The sequence below is a fragment of the Oncorhynchus mykiss genome, chromosome 16 (assembly GCF_057628025.1).
Source record: "Oncorhynchus mykiss isolate SJ-2025 chromosome 16, ASM5762802v1, whole genome shotgun sequence".
Taxonomy (NCBI): Eukaryota; Metazoa; Chordata; class Actinopteri; order Salmoniformes; family Salmonidae; genus Oncorhynchus; species Oncorhynchus mykiss.
In genome coordinates this window covers 6,213,408-6,230,000 of record NC_143037.1, presented here as the reverse complement: position 1 = coordinate 6,230,000, position 16,593 = coordinate 6,213,408, and the positions used below count along the sequence as shown (strand labels likewise).

Here is a 16,593-nt window from a genome sequence, read left to right as displayed (position 1 = left end):
ACTAGCTACTGCTTCTACAGAACAGCAAGGATATGGCTCCCTCAACCTTTCCCCTGCAAGCCAGTCCCCGAGGGGGGGGGGGGGACGAGGGGGAGGTGGGGGACGAGGGGGAGGTGGGGGACGAGAGGGAGGTGGAGGACGAGAGGGAGGTGGAGGACGAGAGGGAGGTGGAGGACGAGAGGGAGGTGGAGGACGAGAGGGAGGGGGAGGTGGAGGACGAGAGGGAGGGGGAGGTGGAGGACGAGTGGGGGGGTGGAGGACGAGGACCCGGGTCCAAAATCTGATATGGAAAAGATCACATTTAACATGGATCTCCGGCTTGTTTGGCACATCTTCTACCAGCAGGTCTGAAAAGCTGTGATGGACCAGTTTCTACAGTTCTTCCCCGTAGAGTCTCTCATTTCTCTAGTCATTCTCATAGAATCACAATGGAATTAAAATGCTAAATCATCCTTCTGGGTTGTTGCTTTGAGTGAGACAGACAGACAGACAGACAGACAGACAGTAGGGTAGGATTTTCCTGCTGTTTCTACCTCTGTTCCTCACAAAGAGCCAAGATGACTGAGAAGACACATGACCTGGTAGTGGACCAGTGTCAACATGACTGAGAAGACACATGACCTGGTAGTGGATCAGTGTCAACATGACAGAGAAGACACATGACCTAGTAGTAGACCAGTGTCAACATGACTGAGAAGACACATGACGTGGTAGTGGACCAGTGTCAACATGACTGAGAAGACACATGACCTGGTAGTAGACCAGTGTCAACATGACTGAGAAGACACATGACGTGGTAGTAGACCAGTGTCAACATGACTGAGAAGACACATGACCTGGTAGTAGACCAGTGTCAACATGACTGAGAAGACACATGACCTGGTAGTAGACCAGTGTCAACATGACTGAGAAGACACATGACCTGGTAGTGGACCAGTGTCAACATGACTGAGAAGACACATGACCTGGTAGTAGACCCGTGTCAACATGACTGAGGAGACACATGACCTGGTAGTAGACCAGTGTCAACATGACTGAGAAGACACATGACCTGGTAGTGGATCAGTCTCAAACTGACTGAGAAGACACATGACCTGGTAGTAGATCAGTCTCAACATGACTGAGAAGACACATGACCTGGTAGTAGACCAGTGTCAACATGACTGAGAAGACACATGACCTGGTAGTAGATCAGTGTCAACATGACTGAGAAGACACATGACCTGGTAGTAGATCAGTGTCAACATGACTGAGAAGACACATGACCTGGTAGTAGATCAGTGTCAACATGACTGAGAAGACACATGGCGTGGTAGTGGACCAGTGTCAACATGACTGAGAAGACACATGACCTGGTAGTAGATCAGTGTCAACATGACTGAGAAGACACATGACATGGTAGTGGACCAGTGTCAACATGACTGAGAAGACACATGACCTGGTAGTAGATCAGTGTCAACATGACTGAGAAGACACATGACCTGGTAGTAGATCAGTGTCAACATGACTGAGAAGACACATGACCTGGTAGTAGATCAGTGTCAACATGACTGAGAAGACACATGGCCTGGTAGTAGATCAGTGTCAACATGACTGAGAAGACACATGACCTGGTAGTAGATCAGTGTCAACATGACTGAGAAGACACATGGCCTGGTAGTAGATCAGTGTCAACATGACTGAGAAGACACATGACCTGGTAGTAGACCAGTGTCAACATGACTGAGAAGACACATGGCGTGGTAGTGGACCAGTGTCAACATGACTGAGAAGACACATGACCTGGTAGTAGATCAGTGTCAACATGACTGAGAAGACACATGACCTGGTAGTAGATCAGTGTCAACATGACTGAGAAGACACATGACCTGGTAGTGGACCAGTGTCAACATGACTGAGAAGACACATGACCTGGTAGTAGATCAGTGTCAACATGACTGAGAAGACACATGACCTGGTAGTAGATCAGTGTCAACATGACTGAGAAGACACATGACCTGGTAGTAGATCAGTGTCAACATGACTGAGAAGACACATGACCTGGTAGTAGATCAGTGTCAACATGACTGAGAAGACACATGGCGTGGTAGTGGACCAGTGTCAACATGACTGAGAAGACACATGACCTGGTAGTAGATCAGTGTCAACATGACTGAGAAGACACATGACCTGGTAGTAGACCAGTGTCAACATGACTGAGAAGACACATGACCTGGTAGTAGACCAGTGTCAACATGACTGAGAAGACACATGACCTGGTATGAAAGACAAAACAAAACAAGATGGGAAATATTGTCAACATTACTTTGCACTTTTCACTGGCTGTCCCTCAGGTTGTGGCAGGAGGACACATATTCGGCTGCCAATACTGCACATTTTGGCTTTTCACCCAATAAATATTAAAATTTTTTCTTCATCTTTTATAGTTTCAAATTCTCGTATTGAATTATAATTTGGGGAAAGAAATATTCTCTTAGGTCTGAGTATTTGTCACAGTGTAATAGGAAATGCAGCTCTGTCTCTACCTCTCCCCTGGAGCAGAGTGAGCACAGACTGTCCTCTCTGGGCAGCCAGGTTTGTCTGTGACGACCGGTCTCTATAGCCAGACTGTCCTCTCTGGGAAGCCAGGTTGGTCTGTGACGACCGGTCTCTATAGCCAGACTGTCCTCTCTGGGCAGCCAGGTTGGTCTGTGACGACCGGTCTCTATAGCCAGACTGTCCTCTCTGGGCAGCCAGGTTTGTCTGTGACGACCGGTCTCTATAGCCAGACTGTCCTCTCTGGGAAGCCAGGTTGGTCTGTGACGACCGGTCTCTATAGCCAGACTGTCCTCTCTGGGCAGCCAGGTTTGTCTGTGAAGACCGGTCTCTATAGCCAGACTGTCCTCTCTGGGCAGCCAGGTTTGTCTGTGACGACCGGTCTCTATAGCCAGACTGTCCTCTCTGGGCAGCCAGGTTTGTCTGTGACGACCGGTCTCTATAGCCAGACTGTCCTCTCTGGACAGCCAGGTTTGTCTGTGACGACCGGTCTCTATAGCCAGACTGTCCTCTCTGGGCAGCCAGGTTTGTCTGTGAAGACCGGTCTCTATAGCCAGACTGTCCTCTCTGGGCAGCCAGGTTTGTCTGTGACGACCGGTCTCTATAGCCAGACTGTCCTCTCTGGGCAGCCAGGTTTGTCTGTGACGACCGGTCTCTATAGCCAGACTGTCCTCTCTGGGCAGCCAGGTGTGTCTGTGACGACCGGTCTCTATAGCCAGACTGTCCTCTCTGGGCAGCCAGGTTTGTCTGTGACGACCGGTCTCTATAGCCAGACTGTCCTCTCTGGGCAGCCAAGTTTGTCTGTGACGACCGGTCTCTATAGCCAGACTGTCCTCTATGGGCAGCCAGGTTTGTCTGTGACGACCGGTCTCTATAGCCAGACTGTCCTCTATGGGCAGCCAGGTTTGTCTGTGACGACCGGTCTCTATAGCCAGACTGTCCTCTCTGGGCAGCCAGGTTTGTCTATGACGACCGGTCTCTATAGCCAGACTGTCCTCTCTGGGCAGCCAGGTTTGTCTGTGACGACCGGTCTCTATAGCCAGACTGTCCTCTCTGGGCAGCCAGGTTTGTCTGTGACGACCGGTCTCTATAGCCAGACTGTCCTCTCTGGGCAGCCAGGTTGGTCTGTGACGACCGGTCTCTATAGCCAGACTGTCCTCTCTGGGCAGCCAGGTTTGTCTGTGAAGACCGGTCTCTATAGCCAGACTGTCCTCTCTGGGCAGCCAGGTTTGTCTGTGAAGACCGGTCTCTATAGCCAGACTGTCCTCTCTGGGCAGCCAGGTTTGTCTGTGAAGACCGGTCTCTATAGCCAGACTGTCCTCTCTGGGCAGCCAGGTTGGTCTGTGACGACCGGTCTCTATAGCCAGACTGTCCTCTCTGGGCAGCCAGGTTTGTCTGTGACGACCGGTCTCTATAGCCAGACTGTCCTCTCTGGGCAGCCAGGTTTGTCTGTGACGACCTGTCTCTATAGCCAGACTGTCCTCTCTGGGCAGCCAGGTTTGTCTGTGACGACCGGTCTCTATAGCCAGACTGTCCTCTCTGGGCAGCCAGGTTTGTCTGTGACGACCGGTCTCTATAGCCAGACTGTCCTCTCTGGGCAGCCAGGTTTGTCTGTGACGACCGGTCTCTTTAGCCAGACTGTCCTCTCTGGGCAGCCAGGTTTGTCTGTGACGACCGGTCTCTATAGCCAGACTGTCCTCTCTGGGCAGCCAGGTTTGTCTGTGACGACCGGTCTCTATAGCCAGACTGTCCTCTCTGGGAAGCCAGGTTGGTCTGTGACTTCCGGTCTCTATAGCCAGACTGTGTTCACTGAGTCTGTACCTAGTCAATGTTTTCCTCAGTTTTCTATCAGTCACAGTGGTCACATAGTCTGCCACCATCTACTGTCTGTTTAGAGACAAATACCATTGAAGTTTACTTAGATGTGTTGTGGTGTCTTTCCAATTGGTGATATATTTTTATTTTTATTTTGTGATGATTTGGTTGGTCCAGATTTTCTGAGTGCTGTCCTGAGGCTCTATGGGGTTGGTTTGGGTTGGTGAACTGAGCCTCAGAACCAGCTGGCTGACTGCTGTCCTGAGGCTCTATGGGGTTGGGCCTCAGAACCAGCTGGCTGACTGCTGTCCTGAGGCTCTATGGGGTTGGTTTGGGTTGGTGAACTGAGCCTCAGAACCAGCTGGCTGACTGCTGTCCTGAGGCTCTATGGGGTTGGTTTGGGTTGGTGAACTGAGCCTCAGAACCAGCTGGCTGACTGCTGTCCTGAGGCTCTATGGGGTTGGTTTGGGTTGGTGAACTGAGCCTCAGAACCAGCTGGCTGAGTGCTGTCCTGAGTCTCTATGGGGTTGGTTTGGGTTGGTGAACTGAGCCTCAGAACCAGCTGGCTGACTGCTGTCCTGAGGCTCTATGGGGTTGGTTTGGGTTGGTGAACTGAGCCTCAGAACCAGCTGGCTGAGTGCTGTCCTGAGGCTCTATGGGGTTGGTTTGAGTTGGTGAACTGAGTCTCAGAACCAGCTGACTGAGTGTTGTCCTGAGGCTCTATGGGGTTGGTTTGGGTTCGTGAACTGAGCCTCAGAACCAGCTGGCTGACTGCTGTCCTGAGGCTCTATGGGGTTGGTTTGAGTTGGTGAACTGAGCCTCAGAACCAGCTGGCTGACTGCTGTCCTGAGGCTCTATGGGGTTGGTTTGGGTTGGTGAACTGAGCCTCAGAACCAGCTGGCTGAGTGTTGTCCTGAGGCTCTATGGGGTTGGTTTGAGTTGGTGAACTGAGCCTCAGAACCAGCTGGGCTGAGTGCTGTCCTGAGGCTCTATGGGGTTGGTTTGGGTTGGTGAACTGAGCCTCAGAACCAGCTGGCTGACTGCTGTCCTGAGGCTCTATGGGGTTGGTTTGGGTTAGTGAACTGAGCCTCAGAACCAGCTGGCTGAGTGCTGTCCTGAGGCTCTATGGGGTTGGTTTGGGTTGGTGAACTGAGCCTCAGAACCAGCTGGCTGACTGCTGTCCTGAGGCTCTATGGGGTTGGTTTGAGTTGGTGAACTGAGCCTCAGAACCAGCTGGCTGACTGCTGTCCTGAGGCTCTATGGGGTTGGTTTGGGTTGGTGAACTGAGCCTCAGAACCAGCTGGCTGACTGCTGTCCTGAGGCTCTATGGGGTTGGTTTGGGTTGGTGAACTGAGCATCAGAACCAGCTGGCTGAGTGCTGTCCTGAGGCTCTATGGGGTTGGTTTGGTTTAGTGAACTGAGCCTCAGAACCAGCTGGCTGAGTGCTGTCCTGAGGCTCTATGGGGTTGGTTTGAGTTGGTGAACTGAGCCTCAGAACCAGCTGGCTGACTGCTGTCCTGAGGCTCTATGGGGTTGGTTTGGGTTGGTGAACTGAGCCTCAGAACCAGCTGGCTGACTGCTGTCCTGAGGCTCTATGGGGTTGGTTTGGGTTGGTGAACTGAGCCTCAGAACCAGCTGGCTGAGTGCTGTCCTGAGGCTCTATGGGGTTGGTTTGGGTTGGTGAACTGAGCCTCAGAACCAGCTGGCTGACTGCTGTCCTGAGGCTCTATGGGGTTGGTTTGGGTTAGTGAACTGAGCCTCAGAACCAGCTGGGCTGAGTGCTGTCCTGAGGCTCTATGGGGTTGGTTTGGGTTGGTGAACTGAGCCTCAGAACCAGCTGGCTGACTGCTGTCCTGAGGCTCTATGGGGTTGGTTTGGGTTGGTGAACTGAGCCTCAGAACCAGCTGGGCTGAGTGCTGTCCTGAGGCTCTATGGGGTTGGTTTGGGTTGGTGAACTGAGCCTCAGAACCAGGTGGCTGAGTGTTGTCCTGAGGCTCTATGGGGTTGGTTTGAGTTGGTGAACTGAGCCTCAGAACCAGCTGGCTGACTGCTGTCCTGAGGCTCTATGGGGTTGGTTTGGGTTGGTGAACTGAGCCTCAGAACCAGCTGGCTGACTGCTGTCCTGAGGCTCTATGGGGTTGGTTTGGGTTGGTGAACTGAGCCTCAGAACCAGCTGGCTGAGTGTTGTCCTGAGGCTCTATGGGGTTGGTTTGGGTTTGTGAACTGAGCCTCAGAACCAGCTGGCTGAGTGCTGTCCTGAGGCTCTATGGGGTTGGTTTGGGTTTGTGAACTGAGCCTCAGAACCAGCTGGCTGAGGGGACTCTTCTCTTGTTTCATCTCTTGACATTGTAGGGCTGTGTGATGGCATGCTTTGGGGTCACTTGTTTTGGGTATTGGCCCAATTCTGGCCCAATTCTGGCCCAATTCTGCTCTACATGCGTTATTTTGAGTTTTTCTTTCCACTTGCAATACAGTCTTGCAAAACTCTGCATGCAGTATTTCAATTGGATGTTTGTCCCATTTGGTAAATTAATTATAAGAGATTGGACCCCATACTTCACTGCCATATAGAGCAATAGGTTCTATAACTGATTGGAACATTTTGAGCCAGATTCTAATAGGAATTTAGATTTTGATGTTCCTTTTAATGGCATAGAATGCTCTTCTTGCTTTGTCTCAGCTCATTCACAGCCATGTGAAAGATACCTGTGTTGCTGATATTTAGTCCTACATATGTGTCATTTTTGGTGTGTTCTTTTAGAACTGTGTCCAAATAGAATTTATATTTGTCATCCTGATTTCTGGACCTTTTTGGAATATCATTATATTTGTTTTTTTTTAGGTTAAAGGTCAGGACCCAGGTCTGACAGAACCTGTGGTTAACGGTCAGAACCCAGGTCTGACAGAACCTGTGGTTAACGGTCAGAGCCCAGGTCTGACAGAACCTGTGGTTAACGGTCAGAGCCCAGGTCTGACAGAACCTGTGGTTAACGGTCAGAGCCCAGGTCTGACAGAACCTGTGGTTAACGGTCAGAGCCCAGGTCTGACAGAACCTGTGGTTAACGGTCAGAGCCCAGGTCTGACAGAACCTGTGGTTAACGGTCAGAGCCCAGGTCTGACAGAACCTGTGGTTAACGGTCAGAGCCCAGGTCTGACAGAACCTGTGGTTAACGGTCAGAGCCCAGGTCTGACAGAACCTGTGGTTAACGGTCAGAGTCCAGGTCTGACAGAACCTGTGGTTAACGGTCAGAGCCCAGGTCTGACAGAACCTGTGGTTAACGGTCAGAGCCCAGGTCTGACAGAACCTGTGGTTAACGGTCAGAGCCCAGGTCTGACAGAACCTGTGGTTAACGGTCAGAGCCCAGGTCTGACAGAACCTGTGGTTAACGGTCAGAGCCCAGGTCTGACAGAACCCAGAACCTGTGGTTAACGGTCAGAGCCCAGGTCTGACAGAACCTGTGGTTAACGGTCAGAGCCCAGGTCTGACAGAACCTGTGGTTAACGGTCAGAGCCCAGGTCTGACAGAACCTGTGGTTAACGGTCAGAGCCCAGGTCCGACAGAACTTGTGGTTAACGGTCAGAGCCCAGGTCTGACAGAACCTGTGGTTAACGGTCAGAGCCCAGGTCTGACAGAACCTGTGAAGATGATCTAGGTGCTGCTTGTGACCCTTCTTTAGTGGGAGACAGCAGCATCAGGTCATCTGTCTACAGCAGACCCTCCTTAGTGGGAGACAGCAGCATCAGGTCATCTGTCTACAGCAGACCCTCCTTAGTGGGAGACAGTAGCATCAGGTCATCTGTCTACAGCAGACCCTCCTTAGTGGGAGACAGCAGCATCAGGTCATCTGTCTACAGCAGACCCTCCTTAGTGGGAGACAGTAGCATCAGGTCATCTGTCTACAGCAGACCCTCCTTAGTGGGAGACAGCAGCATCAGGTCATCTGTCTACAGCAGACCCTCCTTAGTGGGAGACAGTAGCATCAGGTCGTCTGCGTACAGCAGACACTTGATTTCAGTGTTGTGTAGGGTGATACCAGGTGCTGCCGATTCTTCTAATGTTTTTTGCCAATTCATTAATGTCCCTGAGAGAAGAAGTCTGTTTGCTTGTTGTTAATTCATTAATGTAGATGTTAAATAGTGTTGGACTTATTGGGCAGCCCTGTTTCACTCCCCGTCCCTGAGAGAAGAATTCTGTTTGCTTGTTGTTAATTCATTAATGTAGATGTTAAATAGTGTTGGACTTATTGGGCAGCCCTGTTTCACTCCCCGTCCCTGAGAGAAGAAGTCTGTTTGCTTGTTGTTAATTCATTAATGTAGATGTTAAATAGTGTTGGACTTATTGGGCAGCCCTGTTTCACTCCACGTCCCTGAGAGAAGAAGTCTGTTTGCTTGTTGTTAATTAATTCATGTAGATGTTAAATAGTGTTGGACTTATTGGGCAGCCCTGTTTCACTCCACGTCCCTGAGAGAAGAAGTCTGTTTGCTTGTTGCCAATTTTAACCAGACATTTGTTTTTAGTGTACATTGATTTAATAGTATCATATGTTTTCCCTCCAATACCCCTTTCTATTAGTTTATAAAAAAGACCATGGTGCCAAATTGAATCGAATGCTTTCTTGAAATCTACAAAACACGAGTAGATTTTTCCTTTGTTTTGGTTTACTTGTTTATCAATTAGAGTGTGGAGGGTGTAAATGTGGTCTGTTGTACGATGTGTTTTTAGAAATCCAATCTGGCTTCTGCTCAGGACGTTGTGTTCGTCAAGGAAATTATGTAGTCTACTATTTATAATACTGCAGAGAATTTTCCCCAAGTTGCTGTTAACGCAAATTCCTATTTTGGGTCAAATTTGTCTCCATTTTTATAGATTGGTGTGATCAATCCCTGGTTCCAAATATCGGGGGAAATACCTGCAGTGAGGATAATGTTGAAGAGTTTGAGTATAGCCAATTTGAATTTGTGGTCTGTATATTTGATCATTTCATTTAAAATACCATCAGCACCACAGGCCTTTTGGGGTTGGAGAGTGCATAGTTTTTCCAATAATTATTTTTCTTCAATTCTGGAAACTCTTGCTGTCTCTCTCTCTTGCTGTCTCTCTCTCTCTCTCTCTCTCTCTCTCTCTCTCTCTCTCTCTCTCTCTCTCTCTCTCTCTCTCTCTCTCTCTCTCTTGCTTGCTCTCGCTGTCTCTCTCGCTCTCGCTGTCTCTCTCTCTCTCGCCGTCTGTCTCTCTCTCTATCGCTTTCTCTCGCTGTCTCTCTCTCTCTCTCGCTGTCTCTCTCACTGTCTCTCTCGCTGTCTCTCTCTGTCTCGCTCTCGCTGTCTCTCTCTCTCTCTCGCCGTCTGTCTCTCTCTCTATCGCTTTCTCTCGCTGTCTCTCTCTCTCTCTCGCTGTCTCTCTCGCTGTCTCTCTCTCTCTCGCTGTCTCTCTCTCTCTCGCCGTCTGTCTCTCTCTCTCTCGCTTTCTCTCGCCGTCTGTCTCTCTCTCTCTCTCTCCCTGTTTCCTTTCTCTCTGGTGTTGTGATCAATGGTCCTCATAGAGACTAAAGATATATTTTATCACCTTTAATAATTGTTTTTTCACAGTACCTCTACTATTCTCTTCTGACCCACGGGCTGTTTGTCTGCTAGCTAGGCAGCCTATCTCTCTTCCTCTCCTCTAGGGTCTATGTTATTGATCCCAGCTGCCTCCGACTCCTGTTCATGTGTCCACTCTGTATTTCTTTTTAAAACTATTTATTAGTTTACTCTCTGCAGTCATGCAAAATCTTCCTTTTCTCGTTCTCTCTCCTCCCTCAACCGCTATGAAGCATGTGGCTTGATTTCTCTCCCATCCCTCCCTTTTGTTCTCTCTCTCGCTCTCTTTACACCTCTCCTTCTCTTCCCCTCTGTCTCAAACCAATGGGCTTTATTGGCATGTGAAACATATGTTAACATTGCCAAAGCAAGTGAAATAGATAATGAAAATGAACAGTAAACATTACACTCACAAAAGTGTAAAGACATTTCAAATATTATGTGAAAATAGTTCAAGTACAAAAGGGAAAATAAATAAACATAAATATGGGTTGTATTTACAATCTCTGTTTCTCTCTCAATCTCTGTCTCTCTCTCTCTCAATCTGTCTCTCTCTCTCTCTCTCTCTCTGTTTCTCTCTCTCTCAATCTCTGTCTCTCTCTCTCAATCTGTCTCTCTCTCTCTCTCTCTGTTTCTCTCTCTCTCAATCTCTGTCTCTCTCTCTCTCTCCGTTTCTCTCTCTCTTTCTCTCTCTCTCAATCTCTGTCTCTCTATCTGTGCAAACGGTTAAAGTACAAAAGGGAAAATAAATCAACATAAATATGGGTTGTATTTACAATGGTGTTTGTTCTTCACTGGTTGACCTTTTCTCGTGATGAAACACTGTGGAATTTCACCCAGTAGATATGGGAGTTTATCAAAATCGGGTTTATTTTTAAAATTATTTTGTGGGTATGTGTAATCTGAGGGAAATATGTGTCTCTAATATTGGTCATGCGTTTGGCAGGAGGTTAGGAAATGCAGCTCAGTTTCCACCTCATTTTGTGGGCAGTGAGCACATAGCCTGTCTTCTCTTGAGAGCCATGTCTGCCTACGGCTGCCTTTCTCAATAGCAAGGCTATGCTCACTGGGTCTGTTCATAGTCAAATCTTTCCTTAAGTCTCTTCTCTTCAAATTAGCTGTTTCGGGCCGTTTCAGCCACACCCTTTTTGCTGACAGGTGTATAAAATCGAGCACACAGCCATGCAATCTCCATAGACCAACATTGGCAGTAGAATGGCCTTTACGGAAGAGCTCAGTGACTTTCAACGTGGGACCATCATAGGATGCCACTTTTCCAACAAGTCCGTTAGTAAAATGTTTTGCCCTGGTCAACTGTAAGGGCTGTTGTTGTGAAGTGGAAACATCTAGAAGTAACAACAGCTCAACCGTGAAGTGGTACTGAAGTGTGTAAAAATTGTCTGTCCTCGGTTGCGCAATACTCACTACTGAGTTCCAAACTGCCTCTGGAAGCAACATCAGCACAATAACTGTTTGTCAGGAGCTTCATGAAATGGGTTTCCATGGCCGAGCAGCCGCACACAAGCCTAAGATCACCATGAGCATTGCCAAGCGTCGGCTGGAGTAGTGTGAAGCTTGCTGCCATTGGACTTTGGAGCAGTGGAAACGCTCTCTGGAGTGATGAATCACGCTTCACCGTCTGACACTCTGACGAACAAATCTGGGTTTGACAGATGCCAGGAGAACGCTACCTGCCACAATGCTTAGTGCCAACTGTAAAGTTTTATGGAGGAGTAATAATGGTCTGGGGCTGTTTTTCGTTTCGGTTCGGGCTCTTTAGTTCCTGTTGAAAGGAAATCTTAGCGCAACAGCAGACAATGGCATTCTAGACCAGGCCTGGGCAAATACTGGCGACCTGATTCAGTGCAGCCCACGGATCTAAAGAAGTTGCGATTAGTACATTTTTTTATTTTTTTTGTGTGTTATTCAAATTAAAATCCCAATGAATATTCACCTTTGTGTAATGATTTAACTCCCACCTCTTGTGGGACATTTATTTTCAAGGAGTGTAATAAATATCGACTGACGGGCTGACACACACGGCACAGTTACAAATAGTAGCTAGCTAGAAATTGCGGCAAAATTGTTTGTTTTTTTCAAAGAAGTTGACAATGAATGTAGGGTGTTCCAGCAAGAGTGGACATGGAAATATGTCTTTTTTTGAGGTATCAGCTGTGTGCAAAGAAAGCATCGCTGTCTTGAAAGACTACAACTTGTCCCGACACCTCCAGACGAAGCACGCAGAGAAATACAGGAATGTGTCTTCTGAGCAGAGGACAGGTGCATCCAAAGAGTTGCTTTCTCAAGTTGCAAAAGCAGCAAGGACTTTTCACAAAAACTGCATTCAGTAAACAAAGGGAATTGTGAGAGCTAGCTATGTACTGTCCCACAAAATTGCTAAACACGGCAAGGCGTTCGCTGAGGGAGAATGCACACCAACGTGAGATGGCCGAGTTTGGGGGAAGGTGCTTTAAAAGGGTGTGGGGGGACCTGAAGTCTGAGATGGTTTGAGTTTTTCCGAATGAAAGGAAAATATGTGGATTTGCCTCAACTGAAACATAAAGAATGGTTGGCTGATTTAAAAAAAAAAAAAAAAAAAAATTAACCTTCCGTGGGCATCATGACCCTCCATGAATTACCTGAATTCCAAACTACAAGGGACATTTTGCACGTCAGATGTACAGCCTTTGTCAAAGCTTTCAAGGGAACGTTACTCCTCCTGACCCGTCAAGTAGAAGCCAACAATCTCCCCCACCTCCCGAGGGGGGGGGTGTATATAACACTGAGACGTTGTATTTAACATTCTCTCTCATCCTCTCTGTCCTGCTATCCCTCTCTCCTCTTCCATCTCTCTCTCTCATCCTCTCTGTCCTGCTATCCCTCTCTCCTCTTCCATCTCTCTCTCATCCTCTCTATCCCTCTATCTTCTATCATTCTCTCTCCTCTTCCATCTTTCTCTCTCTCATCCTCTATCCCTCTATCTTCTATCATTCTCTCTCCTCTTCCATCTCTCTCTCTCATCCTCTATCCCTCTATCTTCTATCATTCTCTCTCCTCTTCCATCTCTCTCTCTCATCCTCTATCCCTCTATCTTCTATCATTCTCTCCTCTTCCATCTCTCTCTCAGCCACGATGAAGCAGGTGGCTCGTACGGTGGCTAAAGTGGAGCTGTCGGATCATGTGTGTGACGTCGTGTTCGCTCTGTTCGACTGCGATGGTGAGTAGGTGTTTGTGTGTTCATTGTTCCATGTTTATATTAATGCGAGATGCTTTCTCTCAATATATTTTGTTAACTAATAATACTATCTCCCCCCTAATACAACTATCTCTCACTCCTCTCTCCCCCTACCTCTCTCTGCTCCCTCCTCCTTCCCTCCCTCCCTCTGCTCCCTCCTCCTTCCCTCCCTCCCTCTCCCTCCACCCCTCCTCCTTCCCTCCCTACCTCTCTCTGCTCCCTCCCTCCCTCCCTCCCCCTAGGTAATGGAGAACTGAGTAATAAGGAGTTTATAGCCATAATGAAGCAGCGCCTGATGCGAGGTCTAGAGAAACCTAAAGACATGGGTTTCACCCGGTTGGTACGAGCCATGGTGAAGTGTGCCCAAGACACCGCATGGGACTTCGCCATGCCAAAACAGAATTAGACACCTGTGTGTGTGTGTGTCATGCCCAAGCAGCATTAAGGATGGGAGGGATGTGTGTGTGCTTGGGCAGGCGTGAGAATGCAAGTGTGTGTATTCGAGTGACGAAAAGGAAGCTGCTCCTCCACACAACTCTAACCGTCGATGACGTCTTCTGGCTCTCTGTGTCTCTCTCTGTGTGTCTCTCTCTGTGTGTCTCTCTCTGTGTGTCTCTCTCTGTGTGTCTCTCTCTGTGTGTCTCTCTCTGTGTGTCTCTTTCTGTGTCTCTCTCTCTGTGTCTCTCTCTGTGTGTCTCTCTCTCTGTGTCTCTCTCTCTGTGTCTCTCTGTGTCTCTCTCTCTGTGTCTCTCTCTCTGTGTCTCTCTCTCTCTGTGTCTCTCTCTCTCTGTGTCTCTCTCTCTCTGTCTCTCTCTCTCTCTGTGTGTGTCTCTCTCTCTCTCTGTGTCTCTCTCTCTGTGTGTCTCTCTCTGTGTCTCTCTCTCTCTCTGTGTCTCTCTCTCTCTGTGTGTCTCTCTCTCTCTGTGTGTCTCTCTCTCTCTCTGTGTCTCTCTCTCTGTGTGTCTCTCTCTCTCTCTGTGTGTCTCTCTCTCTCTGTGTGTCTCTCTCTCTCTGTGTGTCTCTCTCTGTGTGTCTCTCTCTGTGTGTCTCTCTCTCTGTCTCTCGCTCTCTGTGTCTGTCTCTCTCTCTCTGTGTCTCTCTCTCTCTCTCTCTGTGTCTCTCTCTCTCTCTCTCTGTGTCTCTCTCTCTCTCTCTGTCTCTCTCTCTCTCTGTGTCTCTCTTTCTCTCTCTCTGTGTCTCTCTCTCTCTCTCTGTGTCTCTCTCTCTCTCTCTGTGTCTCTCGCTCTGTGTCTCTCTCTCTCGCTCTGTGTCTCTCTCTCTCGCTCTGTGTGTCTCTCTCTCTCTCTCTCTGTGTCTCTCTCTCTGTGTCTCTCTCTCTGTGTGTCTCTCTCTCTGTGTCTGTGTCTCTCTCTCGCTCTCTGTGTCTCTCTCTCTCTCTGTGTCTCTCTGTCTGTCTCTGTCTCTGTCTCTCTCTCTGTCTCTCTGTGTCTCTCTCTGTCTCGCTCTCTCTCTGTCTCTGTCTCTGTGTCTCGGATTAAAAGCATATAGTTAATTGGCGACAATAGGCGTAATAACTCATATCTGTTCACACCAATTAAAGACATCAAACTCATTATGACATCACCTCTGGCTTAAACATAATCAATCATGTTACTACAATATGGTTCTTTCATCCCAAATGACACCCTATTCCCTATGTAGTGCACTACTGTAGACCAGGGCCCTATGGGGAATGGCACCCTATTCCCTATGTAGTGCACTACTTTAGACCAGGGCCCTATGGGGAATGGCACCCTATTCCCTATGTAGGGCACTCCTTTAGACCAGGGCCCTATGGGGAATGGCACCCTATTCCCTATGTAGTGCACTACTTTAGACCAGGGCCCTATGGGGAATGGCACCCTATTCCCTATGTAGGGCACTCCTTTAGACCAGGGCCCTATGGGGAATGGCACCCTATTCCCTATGTAGGGCACTCCTTTAGACCAGGGCCCTATGGGGAATGGCACCCTATTCCCTATGTAGTGCACTACTTTAGACGAGAACCCTATGGGTCTTCTTATGGGCCCTGGTCAAGCGTAGTGCACTACATGGGGAATAGGGTGCCATTCCCCATAGGGCCCTGGTCTAAAGTAGTGCACTACATAGGGAATAGGGTGCCATTTTGAGATGCTGACGCGGCAGTTTGTCCTAAAAGGCTTTCCATGGACGGCGCTCCGCAATGCATCATGGGTATTATTAGGGGATGGGAGTTATAGTCTTGTATATTTATTGTTTTGCGATTTGTAGTAATTGTCTTGGCGAATGTAATGTAAACAAACACAACCTTTTTTCCTGAATAAGGATTAAACAGCATTTTATAAACCCTCGTTATACTTTAGAGGATTTATGTTTGACTGCAAAACACAAGAAATCCTGTTACTCCCTCAATTCAAAGGTTAAAGGATTCGTTTAAATCATGTGGAATGTCTCTCTAAAATAGGTGTCTCTCTATGAGGCTGTTCCATCTCTCTCCTCTTCCATCTCTCTCATCCTCTGTCCTTCTATCCCTCTATCTAATGTGTCTCTCTATGAGGATGTTCCATCTCTCTCATCCTCTGTCCTTCTATCCCTCTATCTAATGTGTCTCGAAGATATTGTGCAACTGTACAGACTCTCTATGAGGCTGTTCCATCGCTCTCCTCTTCCATCTCTCTCTCATCCTCTCTGTCCTTCTATCTAATGTGTCTCTCTATGAGGCTGTTCCATCTCTCTCCTCTTCCATCTCTCTCATCCTCTCTGTCCTTCTATCCCTCTATCTAATGTGTCTCTCTATGAGGCTGTTCCATCTCTCTCTCATCCTCTCAGTCCTTCTATCCCTCTATCTAATGTGTCTCGAAGATATTCTACAACTGTACAGACAGTAGCCGTTGGAGTATTCCCTGCTACCATCCCGGCCTGTTTTATTTCAGAGAGCGGGTTATTATTACTGAATGACTTTATAATTCTGATGTTCAACCAGAGTATTATTAAAGATGTTTGTTTTTCTGAATAGACTCGTTGTCCTCTTTGACCTTTGACCTGGCTAGACGCGTAGCTCCCTCCAGCAACCGTTCCTTGATTTTTACCTGGCGGCTTTATTCTGTAGATTTAGTCAGAATTATCACCTTCCGTGAGAACTATAAAGTAAATGAAAATACAGTTAAACACACTCTTACAACCTTCTCATCTTACGAGTGACTTATTAGCTTGGTATAACTCTGAAGTGCTGACATACATGAACAGTTTAGCCGGGCGTTATAACAGTGCCCGATTAAACACATGAATAAAGGAAAAATACCTCATTGGCTGCTGATTACAGAAGGGAGGAAATCAAACTTCACACTTATTATTCCTGGCATGAATTCACGCTTCATCCTTAATTATTATAACGTTTACCATCCTAACATACACGCTTCAACTTTTACCAACTACACCCGATGACATGAAAA

At 48.0% G+C, this 16,593-nt stretch overlaps 1 protein-coding gene across 1 annotated transcript in view; it reads left to right on the top strand.

Moving 5' to 3' along the window:
- The window catches only part of micu1 (mitochondrial calcium uptake 1), a 108,357-nt gene extending 92,203 nt beyond the window's left edge, over positions 1–16,154 (top strand). Inside the window, exons 12-13 of the mRNA XM_036946048.2 lie at positions 13,055–13,144; positions 13,405–16,154. Coding sequence (XP_036801943.2) covers positions 13,055–13,144; positions 13,405–13,568 — 254 coding nt within the window. The 3' untranslated portion in view covers positions 13,569–16,154. The remainder of the gene's footprint in view (positions 1–13,054; positions 13,145–13,404) is intronic.
- Positions 16,155–16,593: the final 439 nt, after the last annotated feature.